The sequence below is a fragment of the Megalops cyprinoides genome, chromosome 2, assembly GCF_013368585.1.
Source record: "Megalops cyprinoides isolate fMegCyp1 chromosome 2, fMegCyp1.pri, whole genome shotgun sequence".
Taxonomy (NCBI): domain Eukaryota; kingdom Metazoa; phylum Chordata; class Actinopteri; order Elopiformes; family Megalopidae; genus Megalops; species Megalops cyprinoides.
Genome location: NC_050584.1, coordinates 64,716,647 through 64,730,000, shown reverse-complemented (window position 1 = coordinate 64,730,000; position 13,354 = coordinate 64,716,647). Strand labels below are relative to the sequence as shown.

Here is a 13,354-nt window from a genome sequence, read left to right as displayed (position 1 = left end):
TTGCAGCTTGACTAGCCAAACTGTTCAAGCTTGACAATCATGATCCATTTCAGTTTAAAGTCATAATCTAAATTTGATCATATGCAGATAGTTCTTCATCACCATTATACGGCACTTTGTACTTAAGTTTGAGCAGTGACTTTAAGAGTATTACATTTTTCGATTCTTGCACATCATCACAAGTTCTCCATTCACTTAAAAAAATAATGAAAACTACTGTGGAAGAACTGAAAAAATACAATACTTGCTTTGACACAGTACTCAAATTATGGACAATATTTCACAGGCCGTATCATCACTATGAAGACCAGTTCATTCAGCAATTCAATTTAAATAGAAATTATTAAAGGATTCAGTACTTGTGGAAAAAAATGACCAGTAGTATGACAGTCATATTGTCATCTGAAAATGGATCTAGAGTTCCGAACAAATAAAGCTTTCTCTGTTTGGAAAACTTGGGACCAATCAAGCTGCTTCCCCCCCATTTTCCGAATAAATATACAGGAATCAGAGGCTGTGCAGTGCATACTAGGTGCCTGCTCTGATTTGTCACGGAATTATTATGTTGTTAGTGGAAGAAACAGATTTTCTGAGAGATGCCGCACCCTTACCTTGCTGCATTTTGCCGTCGGGTCCTGTGATAGCAAGTGATCCAGAAAACACTGTTTAAATTCCTGAGGGAACTGTCACGCGAACCAGGGACCTAACCTGACAGCTGAGTGTAATTCTCACTCAGTTGGGGGGGGGGGGGGGGGGGGGGGGTGCAGTAGGTGTGCAGGGGAGGCATGCACACACACACACACTCACACACATATGTGCACAGTTGCATACAAACACACACACACACACGTGCACACATGCATACAAACACACACACACACACACACACACACACACACATGTGCACACATGCATACAAACAGACACACACACACACATATGTGCACAGTTGCATACAAACACACACACACACACACACATGTGCACACATGCATACAAACACACACACACACACACCCTCACACACATACAGACACACACACACACAGACACTGCCCCTTCTGATCCACAGTCAGCGGAAACATCTTTGGGAGGGGTGCACCAAAATATCTAGGGTAAGATCAGTTAGTATGACGGTGCTAAATCTGCAGAGAGTCGTGCTGCTGAGATATAAGCACTCAGAGCAGAGGCAAGCCTCTTTCTGTAAACTGCTACCTGGCTGGTGCAGGCGAGATCAAGGCTGCGCTGGGGAGACCTACAGGCGTCAGAAACAGCTCTACCCTTTTCCTATTAGCAGAGACTGTGATGTAGCGTTTGGGCTCAGAAAATGAAACCATGGCAACCGTGAAGGCTGAGCAAATGGGGGGGGGGGGCATTCATTATATTACCGTACATTACAGTACATTACATTACATTACATTACTGGCATTTAGCAGACGCTCTTATCCAGAATGTCTTACATTGATTACAGTTTTTTTTTTTTCAAACCAGCAACCTTTTGCCTTGCTCCTTAACCGCTACGCTACACTGTCGCCCCTACTGGCTGGCCCACTGCAGAGGAAGTGGGTGTGTGCTACACGCACTCTGGGCAGGGTTCTGAGCTCCTCACGGCAGCTACGGCTGTCACACGTTGCTCTGAAACAATGACAACTGGGCCTGACGTGTGATGACAACCAGCAGAGAAGCGTCTAAACGAGCGTCTGGGTCCCACCGTCTGCAGTCTACAAGGACAGCTCCAGCAGGAAGACTGACAGACCGACAGATTCACTGACAGCAGCAACTGTCGGCAGACATCCACAGACAGACAGATATACATCCCATTCACACCACTGCAGACAACACACTTTGCCCATACGACTGCATTGATTTTTGTCTTTGAAGTGTATATGCAGTTTTACACATCTGTAAAATATGGAGCCATTTTCAGGTTACTGCCTAAATCCTGTTCAGGAGAACCAGTACTGATTGGTCTGTTCAGAGTAATGATTCTATGTTGATGACCAGTGTTTTAGGAGCTCCACACTATAGCCTGGGATGCAAAGATGTTTACAGCTCCATTAAAAAGGGGAGAGATATTTACTATAGCCTGGCACCCCATTTAAAAAAAGGAGAAATATTTGCTGTAGTTTGGCAGTGTCATTAAAAGAGTGAGAGATATTAACTGTAGCTTGGTGGCTCATTTCTAAAAGATAGAGATAGTTACTGTAGCTTGGTGGCCCACTTTGAAAAGGGAGACATTTGGTTTGAAACTGGCAGAGGAATTAGCCACTTAAGAGAGGGAGGAGGAAGCCATGCAGCTGAAAACATCCAGGCTTAGCAATCATTATCGTTATCAATGATTCTATTGCTCCAAACAGACCAATCACCAACCACGTTTTGGGCAAAAGCCTGGACTGGGTGGCGCCGGACAGCTGCTAAATGTAAAATGTTATCCTGCCTAACTGCTCAGACCCAGTCTTCAGAGAAGGAGAGGGAGAACTAGGGGAATTCAGACCTAAACGTCATCTGCACAGAGACAGACTGAGGTGTTCCAGTGCCAGGGGATAGAGATGGAAGCACTTTGGTAACAACAGTGTAAGAATAAATGATGCAGAATCAAAGCACAATCTGACAATAAAACACTGTAAGGGAAAGAGTTCCAGCGAACCACATCGATCCTGTCAACTGTCAACATCTCACCTTTAATCACTGTGTCAACCTTTTTTTTACAGAAAACATTTACATGAGCACTGAGCTGCTAAAAGTGAAACAAAGGCCGAGCACTGTCATGACTTCCCTCTTCCGCAGCACTGTAGTATATTGGGACCTGTGTCGTGAATCGTGATGCCGCCTCTGTTATGAACAGTGCATTCAATCTGCCCAGAAACACATATTAGACGTACTCTTCCTCACATGCTGGGAAGTACAAGGTGAGAAAGCCCAGACTCTGGAGTGTCACAAATGCTACTTGTGTAAGTAACGCTGACTTTTTAACCACTGTGTTGGCTAAGGAACTGGGTTCAGAGCCATAAGGTTCCAGGTTCTATTCCCAGGCTGGATACTGCTATAAGTGTGAATATGGTGTTATACTGAGCTGCCTCATAAAAATAATAATAAAATATCTGCTTGTATAAATGGTGAATCTGGCAAGTGCGAATTATGTAAGTCACAGTGGATGAGGCCACATGTCATGATAATAATAATAATAATAATAATAATAATAATGATAATAATAATATCCAAATCTGATCAGGTGTGTTGAGGGTAGTCAGGGACTGAGCCCGGCTTGTATTTTGATTTTGGGTGGATGGATTTCCGAGTCCCTTCCACCATTACTCGTTAGTCATTAGAATGTGGTAGCGAACAACAGTCAAATCCTCAGTGCAACAGTGCAAACAGTGCAAAACAGACCGAGAGAAGGGGGTCTCACAGTGGGGTGATGGCAGGGAGGTATGCTGGTTCCCTGGTTGAAACTCCGTATCTGCAGTGAACACATCCAGGTGTAGAAATGGATAACCCGTAGGCTACTCTACATAGCCATATAAAGTGTTTACAACGGGTTTACTACTACATCACTGTTTATGCTGAAATGTACTTTCACAGGCGCTCCGCCCTTTACCTGACAGAGACAGGTGTTTACGGCCTTGCGACAGGAGTGATACTCACCACCTCATCTCCCGGCAGCCAGTAGCCCTCCTGCTCGATGCCGGCCTTCGAACCCTTGCAGCCCACGGTGAGGGTCTCCACCACCAGCCCGTCCTTCACAGCCAGGCTCAGCTGACGTGCCGTCTCCTTCGGGTGCACGCCGAACACCCGGCTCAGGTACCTGTCCCCAAAAACCCAGTCAGACCCTGCAGACTCCCCCCACTCATTGTTACTTAGCCCTGTCAATCTTACTCACTCCAGTATACATCACTCCCTCCAGTCAGTACCACTAACCCCAGTCAACAGCATTTATCTTAGTATCACTAACCCCAGTCTGTATCACTCTTCCCTGTCCACATCACTAACCCCAGTCAGTATCACTCACTCCAGTCAGTATCACTAACCCCAGTCAATACCATTCATCCCAGACAGTATCACTCATCCCTATCACTCAATCCATTCAACATCATTCATCCCCATATCACTGTGTGTGTGTGTGTGACTGTGTGAATGTGTGTGTGTGTGTGTGTGTGTGTGTGTGTGTGTGTGTGTGTGTGTGTGTGTGTGACTGTGTGAATGTGTGTGTGTGTGTGTGTGTGTGACTGTGTGATTGTGTGTGTGTGTGTGTGTGTGTGTGAGACTGTGTGAATGTGTGTGTGTATGTTTGATGCAATGCTCCCACTGTGTGCACAGTGATTCACACTGATACTCGGGCTCTGTTCCCAGAGCGAGCGCCGGCCACGCCCGACTCTAACAAAAGATTAGAAGTGCGATTTCCGTTCCTGCTTCTGCTGTCACCCTCAACTGTCCTGTCACAGGCTTACTGCCACCCCACCACCCATTCAGATTAAACAGTTTAAAAACTGCCCATGGCTGAGGCAATGTCTCTGAATGCACTTCTTAAACTGCATGCTTATTACCTCCATGACACTGTCACTCTGGATCTCATTTTGAGAAACTCCTGCAGTAAATTGACTTTTCTCCTGTGGTTTGTTCTCGGCATGTATTCACCTCAAAACACCAGATTTAGAAAGTAAGTGACAGCAAGACCTTCTGAACCCCCGAAAGGGGTGGGGCTACTGTATGATGTCAGTCACTGAGTCGACTAAGCCAATCGAGAAACTCCTAAGTGAAATCGCAGAGCTCCACCCATTCTGGGGTTCATAACCCCTCCCCCTCCCACCACCCAGCGGGGCTTTCCGGGGTGCTCAGTCCTGGGCTCTGGGACCCTCAGTATGACCCCATTCCTTATGTTTTACAGATCTCTGTAGTATGGTCAAAACTCGACTAATCAATTCTCTAACTGAAGCTTCAAACAAAGACTCGGGAAGAGAATGTTTTAGACAATACCTACACAATTAAACCCCCCCCCCCCCATCCTCAAGTATAGAAAACCCAATCATCACTTCCTTTTTGCCTAAGGAAGTGCATTCCTCCTCCACCCCATCTTCTCCTTATTTCTAGGCCTATGTATGAAGTCCAAAGGGGGGGGTGAGGGTGGGGGGGGGGGATGGGCAAACAACCTAGGCCCACAGTTGTGTGACCCCCTCCCTTGGACTCCTTGCCAAAGACCAGTACCCCATACCGTCGTCAACAGCAAGGCTTCTTACTGTATTAAAAATTCTCCTGATTTAGATTTTACTCCTTCCATGTTCCTACCCCTCCTGCAAAAGCGATAGCTTTGTCAGTTCGTCTTCAGTGAACCTGCACAGGAAGGACGCAGACTGAAAAAGGAAACTGGGCAGGTTTACACCCAGGCATACAAACACAGGAGTGGCTCTGAAGAGATCATTTCAGCTGATGGAAATTTCGAGAGGAAAATTCACGCTAACGTCGGATGACTCCAGACCGCCTCTCTGAGAGCATCAGCACCTTTTGCCTGACATCCAGCGCCAAGAAGCGCTCAGCAGAGGCTTCAGACACAGCTGCATTGACCACATTGACCACACTGACCGCCCTGCCCGCACAGACCGCGTTGGAGACTTACTTGGAGATCCTGTCCATGTTGGCGATTTGCTTCTGGTTGCGGATGACTTCGATGGCCTCCCATATGTGCTGCACCACCCTGGGGTCGGCCTGGCGCTTCTTTACCACGCGTGACATGACGTCCTTACTCATTTAGACCTGCAGATAACCAAAACACCGACACGAGATCCTTACTTATATAAACCATCCTCACTCATATAAACCTGCAGAAAACCAAAACACCGACACCAGATCCTCACTCATTTAAACCTGCAGAAAACCAAAACACCGACACCAGATCCTCACTCATTTAAACCTGCAGAAAAAAACAAGCGCTGCTATGACATCCTTAACAATTTAAAACTGAAGGAGACAGATCAGAGAAAGACACTGACATGCCAATCATACTCCTTCCAACCTGCAGAAATGGAATAATACAAAACAGACTGCTTTCTCTCTCCTCCTGCTCACCCTCTGAAACAACAGCAATTAAGCTCAGGCATGATCTTCTTACTGATTTTACCCTGAAAAAAAACACACACAGATAAAACCGGACTGCTCCCCATCCTCTCGTTCCAGACATTTTCTGAAACAACAGTCAGACCCACAGTGTTCAAGAGGGAAATGTACACAGAGTTCTGCTTCCTAGCGGATTTGCAGGGCAGCTGATGAGAGATCATTTTCAATGTGAAATCAATCCCATCAATCAAATGTTTATTTGGTGTAGTGCCGGTTGCAATTAACTTGTGGGAGACTGCTTCCAACTGGGGATTATTCAGAGGGAATTAAAAATACACGCCAGAATAAACCTACTTTTAGCCAATATAGGGAAAACTGTTCTGTGAGCCCTTCTTCATGGATCGTGCTGAAGAAAACTAAGATTTTAAAAATCATAAATGAGCTCACGTTAACACAATGAATACACTAACAATGACCAAATTAGCTACTATATTTCTACATTAAGCATATACATGCATTATGCTCATTCAAGTCACAAAGGACAGAACTAGAGTCAGTTACATTTAAGGTCAATAAAAACACAAGTCACCCTTGGCCACAACACTTTCGATTGTAACGGACATTTCCCATAAACCTTTGCCTCTGGGAGTAAACGTGATGGAGGGAGCGCTGACCCTGACTGACCCTATGTTCAGGAGACGGGTCAGGTCAAAGGTTAGGGTCAGGGTCAAAGGTGGATGGCTGGGCCATCTGGGGCCTCCTACCCACTCCCGTCATCTGGCCGAGCTTTCTGTATCTGTGTCCCTGGCTGAACCCGAGAGCTGACTTTGGTATCAATCTAACACTTAAGCAGAGCTGACAAGTGATTCCTGCAATGGCAGTGCCAGGTAGCGCGGGATCATTCTAACGTGATGGACATGCTGATGCACGCGATCTGACTGACTGATCGGTACCCTCTATTTAACCTGACAGCACAAGGTGGATTGTCCAGTCAATCAGACAACAGCTGCAGCTAAACAGTCTACCCAGTGACACCATCACAGCTCAAGAGCCCACAGCAGTGAGGGAGAATGCCACTTTAGACACAGGGAATGAAAACAGTGCGTGGAACAATAAGGGTTATTACTGCATGGAATATCCCGCCAGCAATTGTAGAGTCTAAGATCAAACAGAACACAATTACAGTTTCATCTATTTAATATATAGTTTTTTTAAGACTATTTCAAATATCTGCATCTCAGTGTATTCTTTTCTGCTGTTGCTGCTTTCACTGTGTTAAATGCATGGGAAGCACCGTGAAATTAGCTCCATAATTTCAGGCAAAAGGAGGAGCCAAGCTGTGCGTAACATCTGTGATGCTGTCCTCTCAGTGCAGAGTGCCGCCACTAGCCTCTCCAGGGCTGATCGGTGACGGCGGGCTTTCCTAGGAAACTGGAACTGCTCAGCTCATACTTTGCAACAGGTCCATCAGACTAGCTGGACCCTCAACAACCCACCCCTGCCCACGTGACGCACACATATCTATCAAAGAGAAGAGACTTTGAGGAAAAAATCCCTTCCCCAAACAGAGTTCCCGTCTTATGAAATCTGCCTTTAAGAACTACGCACTTAACAGTGAAGAAAGGAAGAAAGTGAAGAATGCCGGGACACAGCAGGGGCCTTCCATTGTACTGAACTCAAGGAGACAGAGCTGCTGACACCGGGGAGATCCTTCCTGGTGTGAATAACGAGTTCCAGTGATGAACCCTTGAGTCCTGCAATCAACAGGGGTCTGTCCTTTTTTGTATATCCCAACTGACGATCTTTATTCAGACCTTCCACTGCTGACTCAGAAGGCACAGAGGGGGCAGGTGCCAAGTCAAATCATCCCAATTCAGAACAGCTTAAAACAAACTGTAGACCCACTTCATATTCACTAAGGTAACGTGCAGGGTCTATGCAAATGCTCTCCTGTACTGACGGAGAAAAGACTGACAGCGGCCAGATTCATGCCACACGGCGTCTTTTCCTGCCAGAGAGAAAATGGAGCTTCAAGGACAGCAGTACACACGGATAACCACGGGCCAACGCAACAATAAATCCAGCTCAGTAATTCATCCTAAAAGCATTTCTGCTCCCCTTCAGTGCCTGGCCTGAGCAAACCGCACTTTCAAAGATTATTTTCGAGGCCGATGTTGAAATGGGGCCAGGGCCGAATGGACGGGTTATACAGAGCTGTGTTAAACCCTGCTCCCCAAAGGCAGCAGAACGCTGGGAAACCTAAAACTTGCAAGCTATTCATTTATCCCCGCTCCGCGCAGAACAGAGGCCAAAGCAGAGACTGCCAAAACAGTTTGGACAAGCCGTCTCTGGTTAAGCGGGGTCTCCATGCATCCAGAAAAACACAACACTTTACATTACATTACAACAGCAGCAAAGAAATTACACGGGCACTGAGCCACAATTTCTGTGAGGTAACTCAGGCATTGAATGCTGCAGCACACGAAGCCATTTCTTTCTTTCCTGCTCCACATTTAATTACCTGCTGGACTACTAATTAGACCGACTGTGTCCCACAAACTATCTTCTTGATCAGGTCTGTATTTTAAAGACTTTTCTTCAATTATTTGTTTATTCGAGCACGCTTTAACACTGAGCCTCGGCGGTTTCTGAACACCAGTGAGGGAGAACGTGAGGAGGGAAGCTGTGATTGGCTGTCGGCTTCACAGACCACTCCGCCCAGTGTCTGCACACGGTGCGGGTTGAGACTCCAACATCTCATCTTACCCCAACATCGCCAAATCAATAATTTTGATTTTTCAATTGATATTTTCTTTCAAAGCCTCATAAAGTGGAGCACAGAGGGCCACTGGTTTCCTTTTAAAATGCAGTGTGGGTGCAATGCATTTGTTTTATGCATGAAAGGACTTGTTCTGGGCACTCGGTCAACACGGTCAATCAAGCTTGTCAATGCCATAAAAGCAAACTGGGCCCCGTACCTGGTCTTACTTGCAGAACTGAGTTTTGTACTGTGGAGGCCACCTAAGACCTAAGACTAAGACCACCTGAACCCACCTGGACCACCCAATGAAGCCCACACAAGCACTGCCTCTGACCCCAGATGAAAACGGTAGTCTGTCTACGCCGCTATCACAGTGGCTGACGCAATACTGCTGATCTGACTCCTATTTTGGCAATACGCATTACATCAAAACATTGACCTGCTCACAAAATTAAAAATCCTGAACGTTAACTCAGCTACATTCAAACAGCACTGTGACAGCCACACTGCATTCGGTAAGTTACTGCATGAGTAATGTGACTGATAAAACCCTGTCGTGCCCTGCAGTGCTCTGGGTTGTGTGGTTTTCATACACAGGGAGTGCCCTCATGTCACTAATCAAACATCTGTAAAGTTCCCGGCGTGACTGTCCTCTGTTAACTTGACTATCGAGGAAAGAACGATTTGTGTGCATTGTGCAGTATAATTAGTTGTTCGTGAAGTTAAAAAAAAAAAGTGGAAATTTCCACTCTGTCCCACCACAGCAAGCAAAGATCAGCTTTCACATTTTCAGCCTCGGATGTGTGACATCAGGGATCACTCAGTGTGATACCCTATTATACTATACATAATGGAGGGGGGGTGAGGTCGGCCGGTGACCCATAAGAGTATCCTGCAGAATTTGAACCACAATCACAACCAAACGGAGGCTCTGCAGAAATCCATGTGAATTATTAAGAGACTTATACATCAAATCTGTGCACCCCCCCCCCCCCCCCCCCCCCCCCCCCCGCATTTATAAAGGCAATGAGCATTTTTATCATTTTATTGCAAACCTGTCCTCCCCTTCCTGAAAACGAGTGTCAGTGTTTATTATTACTATGATTATTATCATCATTACCGCGACTACTAATAAACCTTGACCTTGGGCAGCCTAAAGTCCTGTGACCCAACCCAATCAAACAACTGTGTTACAGCATATGAGTTCAGGTTGCATAAGACTCAGTGTTTCTGGTTTTCAGTGCACTGCTGTCTAAAATTTGGGCCAAATTCTCTTTTGGAATGAATGAAATGTACACAAAGGGAATTACTGTTTTTTAGGCTACTTTACCATATTGAGCTTCAATGGAGGATTAATTCATTAATTTACTTATACAGACTGGAAAAACTTATTCTCACCTAAGTGTCCTTGGTTTTCCAAAAAGGACCGTTCCAATTGTTGAACTGTTGAGTTGATTCTTCCAAATTTTGTTTACTTCTGAATACTTTATTACCATAAAGTGCACTCTTCTCCCAAAAAGGACACAGTGTATTGTGTTTGTTTGTTACACTGCTGAATGTTACATAATGTGGAATTTATTTTTTGTACAGACCTTTACTTACTGAGTGCGCTGTATTTTATTTAAAAGGAGACGTCAGGCTCCTCAGGTCGGGCTCAGACCGGGCCAGGTGACAGATAAAGCTATCATCTCTGGTCCTAGTTTGTTTAGAGTATTAAGGCACGCGGGCTGGGGTGAGCTTGGGTGTCAGTTTTAGGCCCATACAGCCCTTCAAGGAGGCTGCAGGTTCTGACGGCTTATTTTTACAATCAGGCTCTCAGTTTTTTCTCCATTTTGGGAGTGGACTTGTTGCACTTTGGTTAGTGACCTGCACGTGTAACCCACAGGTTTCACTCCCAGGTTGGTCCCTGCTGTTACATTTTTGAGCAATGTACTGTTCAACAGTGTCCTTTGATCATACAATGAATGCGAAAACGTACGATCCAGGGATGCTGTACCGTAGCATTGTGGTGCTATGGTGCTATATAACCTGTATGCTGCAATTTGCGCTCAGGTGAACAACATGACAATTCGGAGTATAAATCGTCTGGTTGGCTGGTCCGAAGGCACTACACGGAAAACGTTGAATGAAGATTTGTACATGCAGCGATTAACCATGGTAATAACACATTTGAAACAGTACAAAATGTTTGATTCACCACTTTTTATAAACAACTACATAGCATTTACAAATCGAAAGCCAGACACAACTAGGTAGCTAACCATTAAAAAAGTGCGTAGGCGTGAAAATTGAACTCATAGTCACATTCCGCTGCTGGAACACACACAAGTTGACCGAATGCAAAACACAAAAGACCTTGAATATTAATACAATATTACTTTTTCTGTGCAAAAGTTATTCTCAACTTGCCACGACTGACGCGTCTAGTTTCGCGCTTTCATTTTCGATATTCACGTTTCAAATATTTGTGCATCCCGATTACCTGCATCTAATCAGCCGCATAATTTTAAATGTCTGAGACGTCGGCGGCCGAGCGCAAACATGCTGGCCCGTGCGCCCGTAAGAACCTCATCGGATTCCCGCATTTTGTGTTCAGGAAAGTCCGTGGATCTCCGCGGGCGCGCAGGCCACTACGATAACGCTTGTTAATAAATACCAAAGGAAGACATACCGCTCCCCAAACTGAAACGATTTCCATATAAATATCTTAATGTAATTCAAAACTACAAGGAACAACGACGAAAACGGACAAATAAAGTGCACTGGCGATGGCAAATGCTCACTGTTACAGCAACGTTATCCTAAGTAAGCTATCTAGCAGCTCTCTGGTTATCTAGTTTTTGGCACCTCGGGATTCCCAATGCAAGCCCAAAACTAGATACCTCGCTGATCAGAGGGACATATCAGTATAATCGTGTTAGCTAAATTATTATATTCGCTATATATACGCTATGTTAATACTATCCCCTTAAAAATATAAGGAAACATGAAGCGTTAGCTGCCTATTTTACAGTAGCAAATCTCGTTTCATTTTACTGGTGCTAGATCTCAGACTAAACGTTTAACTTACCTTCTTTGAAATGTATCAGTAATGCAATGCCCGTTAAAGCCCGTGTAGGATTAAGTGCAGAGGCTGTTACATTTGTGTATCCGGAACAGTTTTCTTATGTCTGAATTATGGTTTATGCACATCTACAGTGCAGACTGTAAGCGGTAAACACCAGGCGCCAGACATGCAGCGGGGCTCTGGCGGCAGTTCGAGGGGCTGCTTCTCCGGTTCTTTTGTCACATATTTTTTCATATTAGGAAAATGTAATAATTAGTTTAAAAAAAATCTCGGCGAATTATATCTCTTTTTTGCAGTTTGCATGGAGATCTTTGAGAACAGCCATTATCAAGCGGAGCAAGCGTAGTCATAGTTTTTATTTCTGTATATTGGTGATTATTGAGACATTTTAATGCTCCAACCACACCCCTGCTGCAAAACATCTTTCAGGCGGCTGATTAAAAACAGTTTTAGCAACAGGCCTAAACAAAAGGAATGGATGCTTCGCTCCTCGCTGTGCGCATTGCCAAACCTCTGCATCAACTTGTGACGGGTGTGTCACATAAAAAGCAAAACATGATTGTTTGTACTCATTGAATAGGCTATATTGATATTGTTGCAAAAAAGCGTTACAAATGTGATTTGAAATTTTTTCTGTTTTGACTTGTAGCTTATAAAGATGGGGGCTACACTTGGACGTTGATAGCCTACAAATTAAAGAATTTAGTTACAGATGTAGCCTAGTTTGTACGGTGCTGGGTATTGAAAGGTGAACGAGTTTATTTGCAGCAATATTCGTGCTGGTATATAACAATCAGACAACAGGTAAGGTGTTCAATTTGGATACGAATTTAAGACTTGCATTTTTCCGAAAGTTGCACATAATCGCTTTGGGCGTTTCTGAAATGAACGGAAAATGCTCTGTAAAGATCGAAAACTGAAGTTTAAATGTATTTTTCAAAATTAAGAGCAAAAACGGTTGAATTGAATACCGACAGACACAATCAACAGGTGTCTTCTGCGTCCAAGAGCCACGGCATTGTGACGCTGGATTCGGCACCGCTACCACGTGGGGGCACCATACCGTGGCCTCCATCGATACCCCGGGCAGGCAGCACCAGTGGAGGGAGAGGGATGGAGAGTCCATTCCTGCTTTTGCAGGGATCTTTTTAATTATTAATAATTATCATAAGTTTTTTCCGTACTCCAGAGATTGTGTGGGGTCAAGATTGCAACATTGTAGTCTAATCAGCAGATGCCATTATCAAACTAGTCTCACCTATTTTACATTTGAACTATACCATCACACTAACAATTCAAACCTGGCAGCTGCTGGTCACAAATCTTGCCCCCTGACCATTATGCCACACTGCCATTCTGCTCCGTTCAGTCTCAATGAGGCTCCAGTTACCATGGAGTATGAGCAATACTTATGGAATTCCCACACTGGTTGAACATTTTCACTTTTTTTCACTCACACAAACTGATCTGGCTAGACA

At 44.8% G+C, this 13,354-nt stretch overlaps 1 protein-coding gene across 2 annotated transcripts in view; it reads right to left on the bottom strand.

Annotated features, from left to right (window-relative positions):
- Positions 1–12,047, bottom strand: part of LOC118795332 (zinc finger MYND domain-containing protein 11-like) — a 29,919-nt gene extending 17,872 nt beyond the window's left edge. Inside the window, exons 1-4 of one of the 2 annotated variants that reach the window (XM_036553747.1) lie at positions 11,880–12,047; positions 5,612–5,748; positions 3,646–3,805; positions 612–635 (exon numbers count right to left, since the gene is read on the bottom strand). In XM_036553747.1, the coding sequence (XP_036409640.1) occupies positions 612–635; positions 3,646–3,805; positions 5,612–5,742 (315 nt within the window). In that variant the 5' untranslated portion in view covers positions 5,743–5,748; positions 11,880–12,047. The remainder of the gene's footprint in view (positions 1–611; positions 636–3,645; positions 3,806–5,611; positions 5,749–11,879) is intronic. The other variant, XM_036553757.1, reaches the window with a different exon arrangement.
- Positions 12,048–13,354: the final 1,307 nt, after the last annotated feature.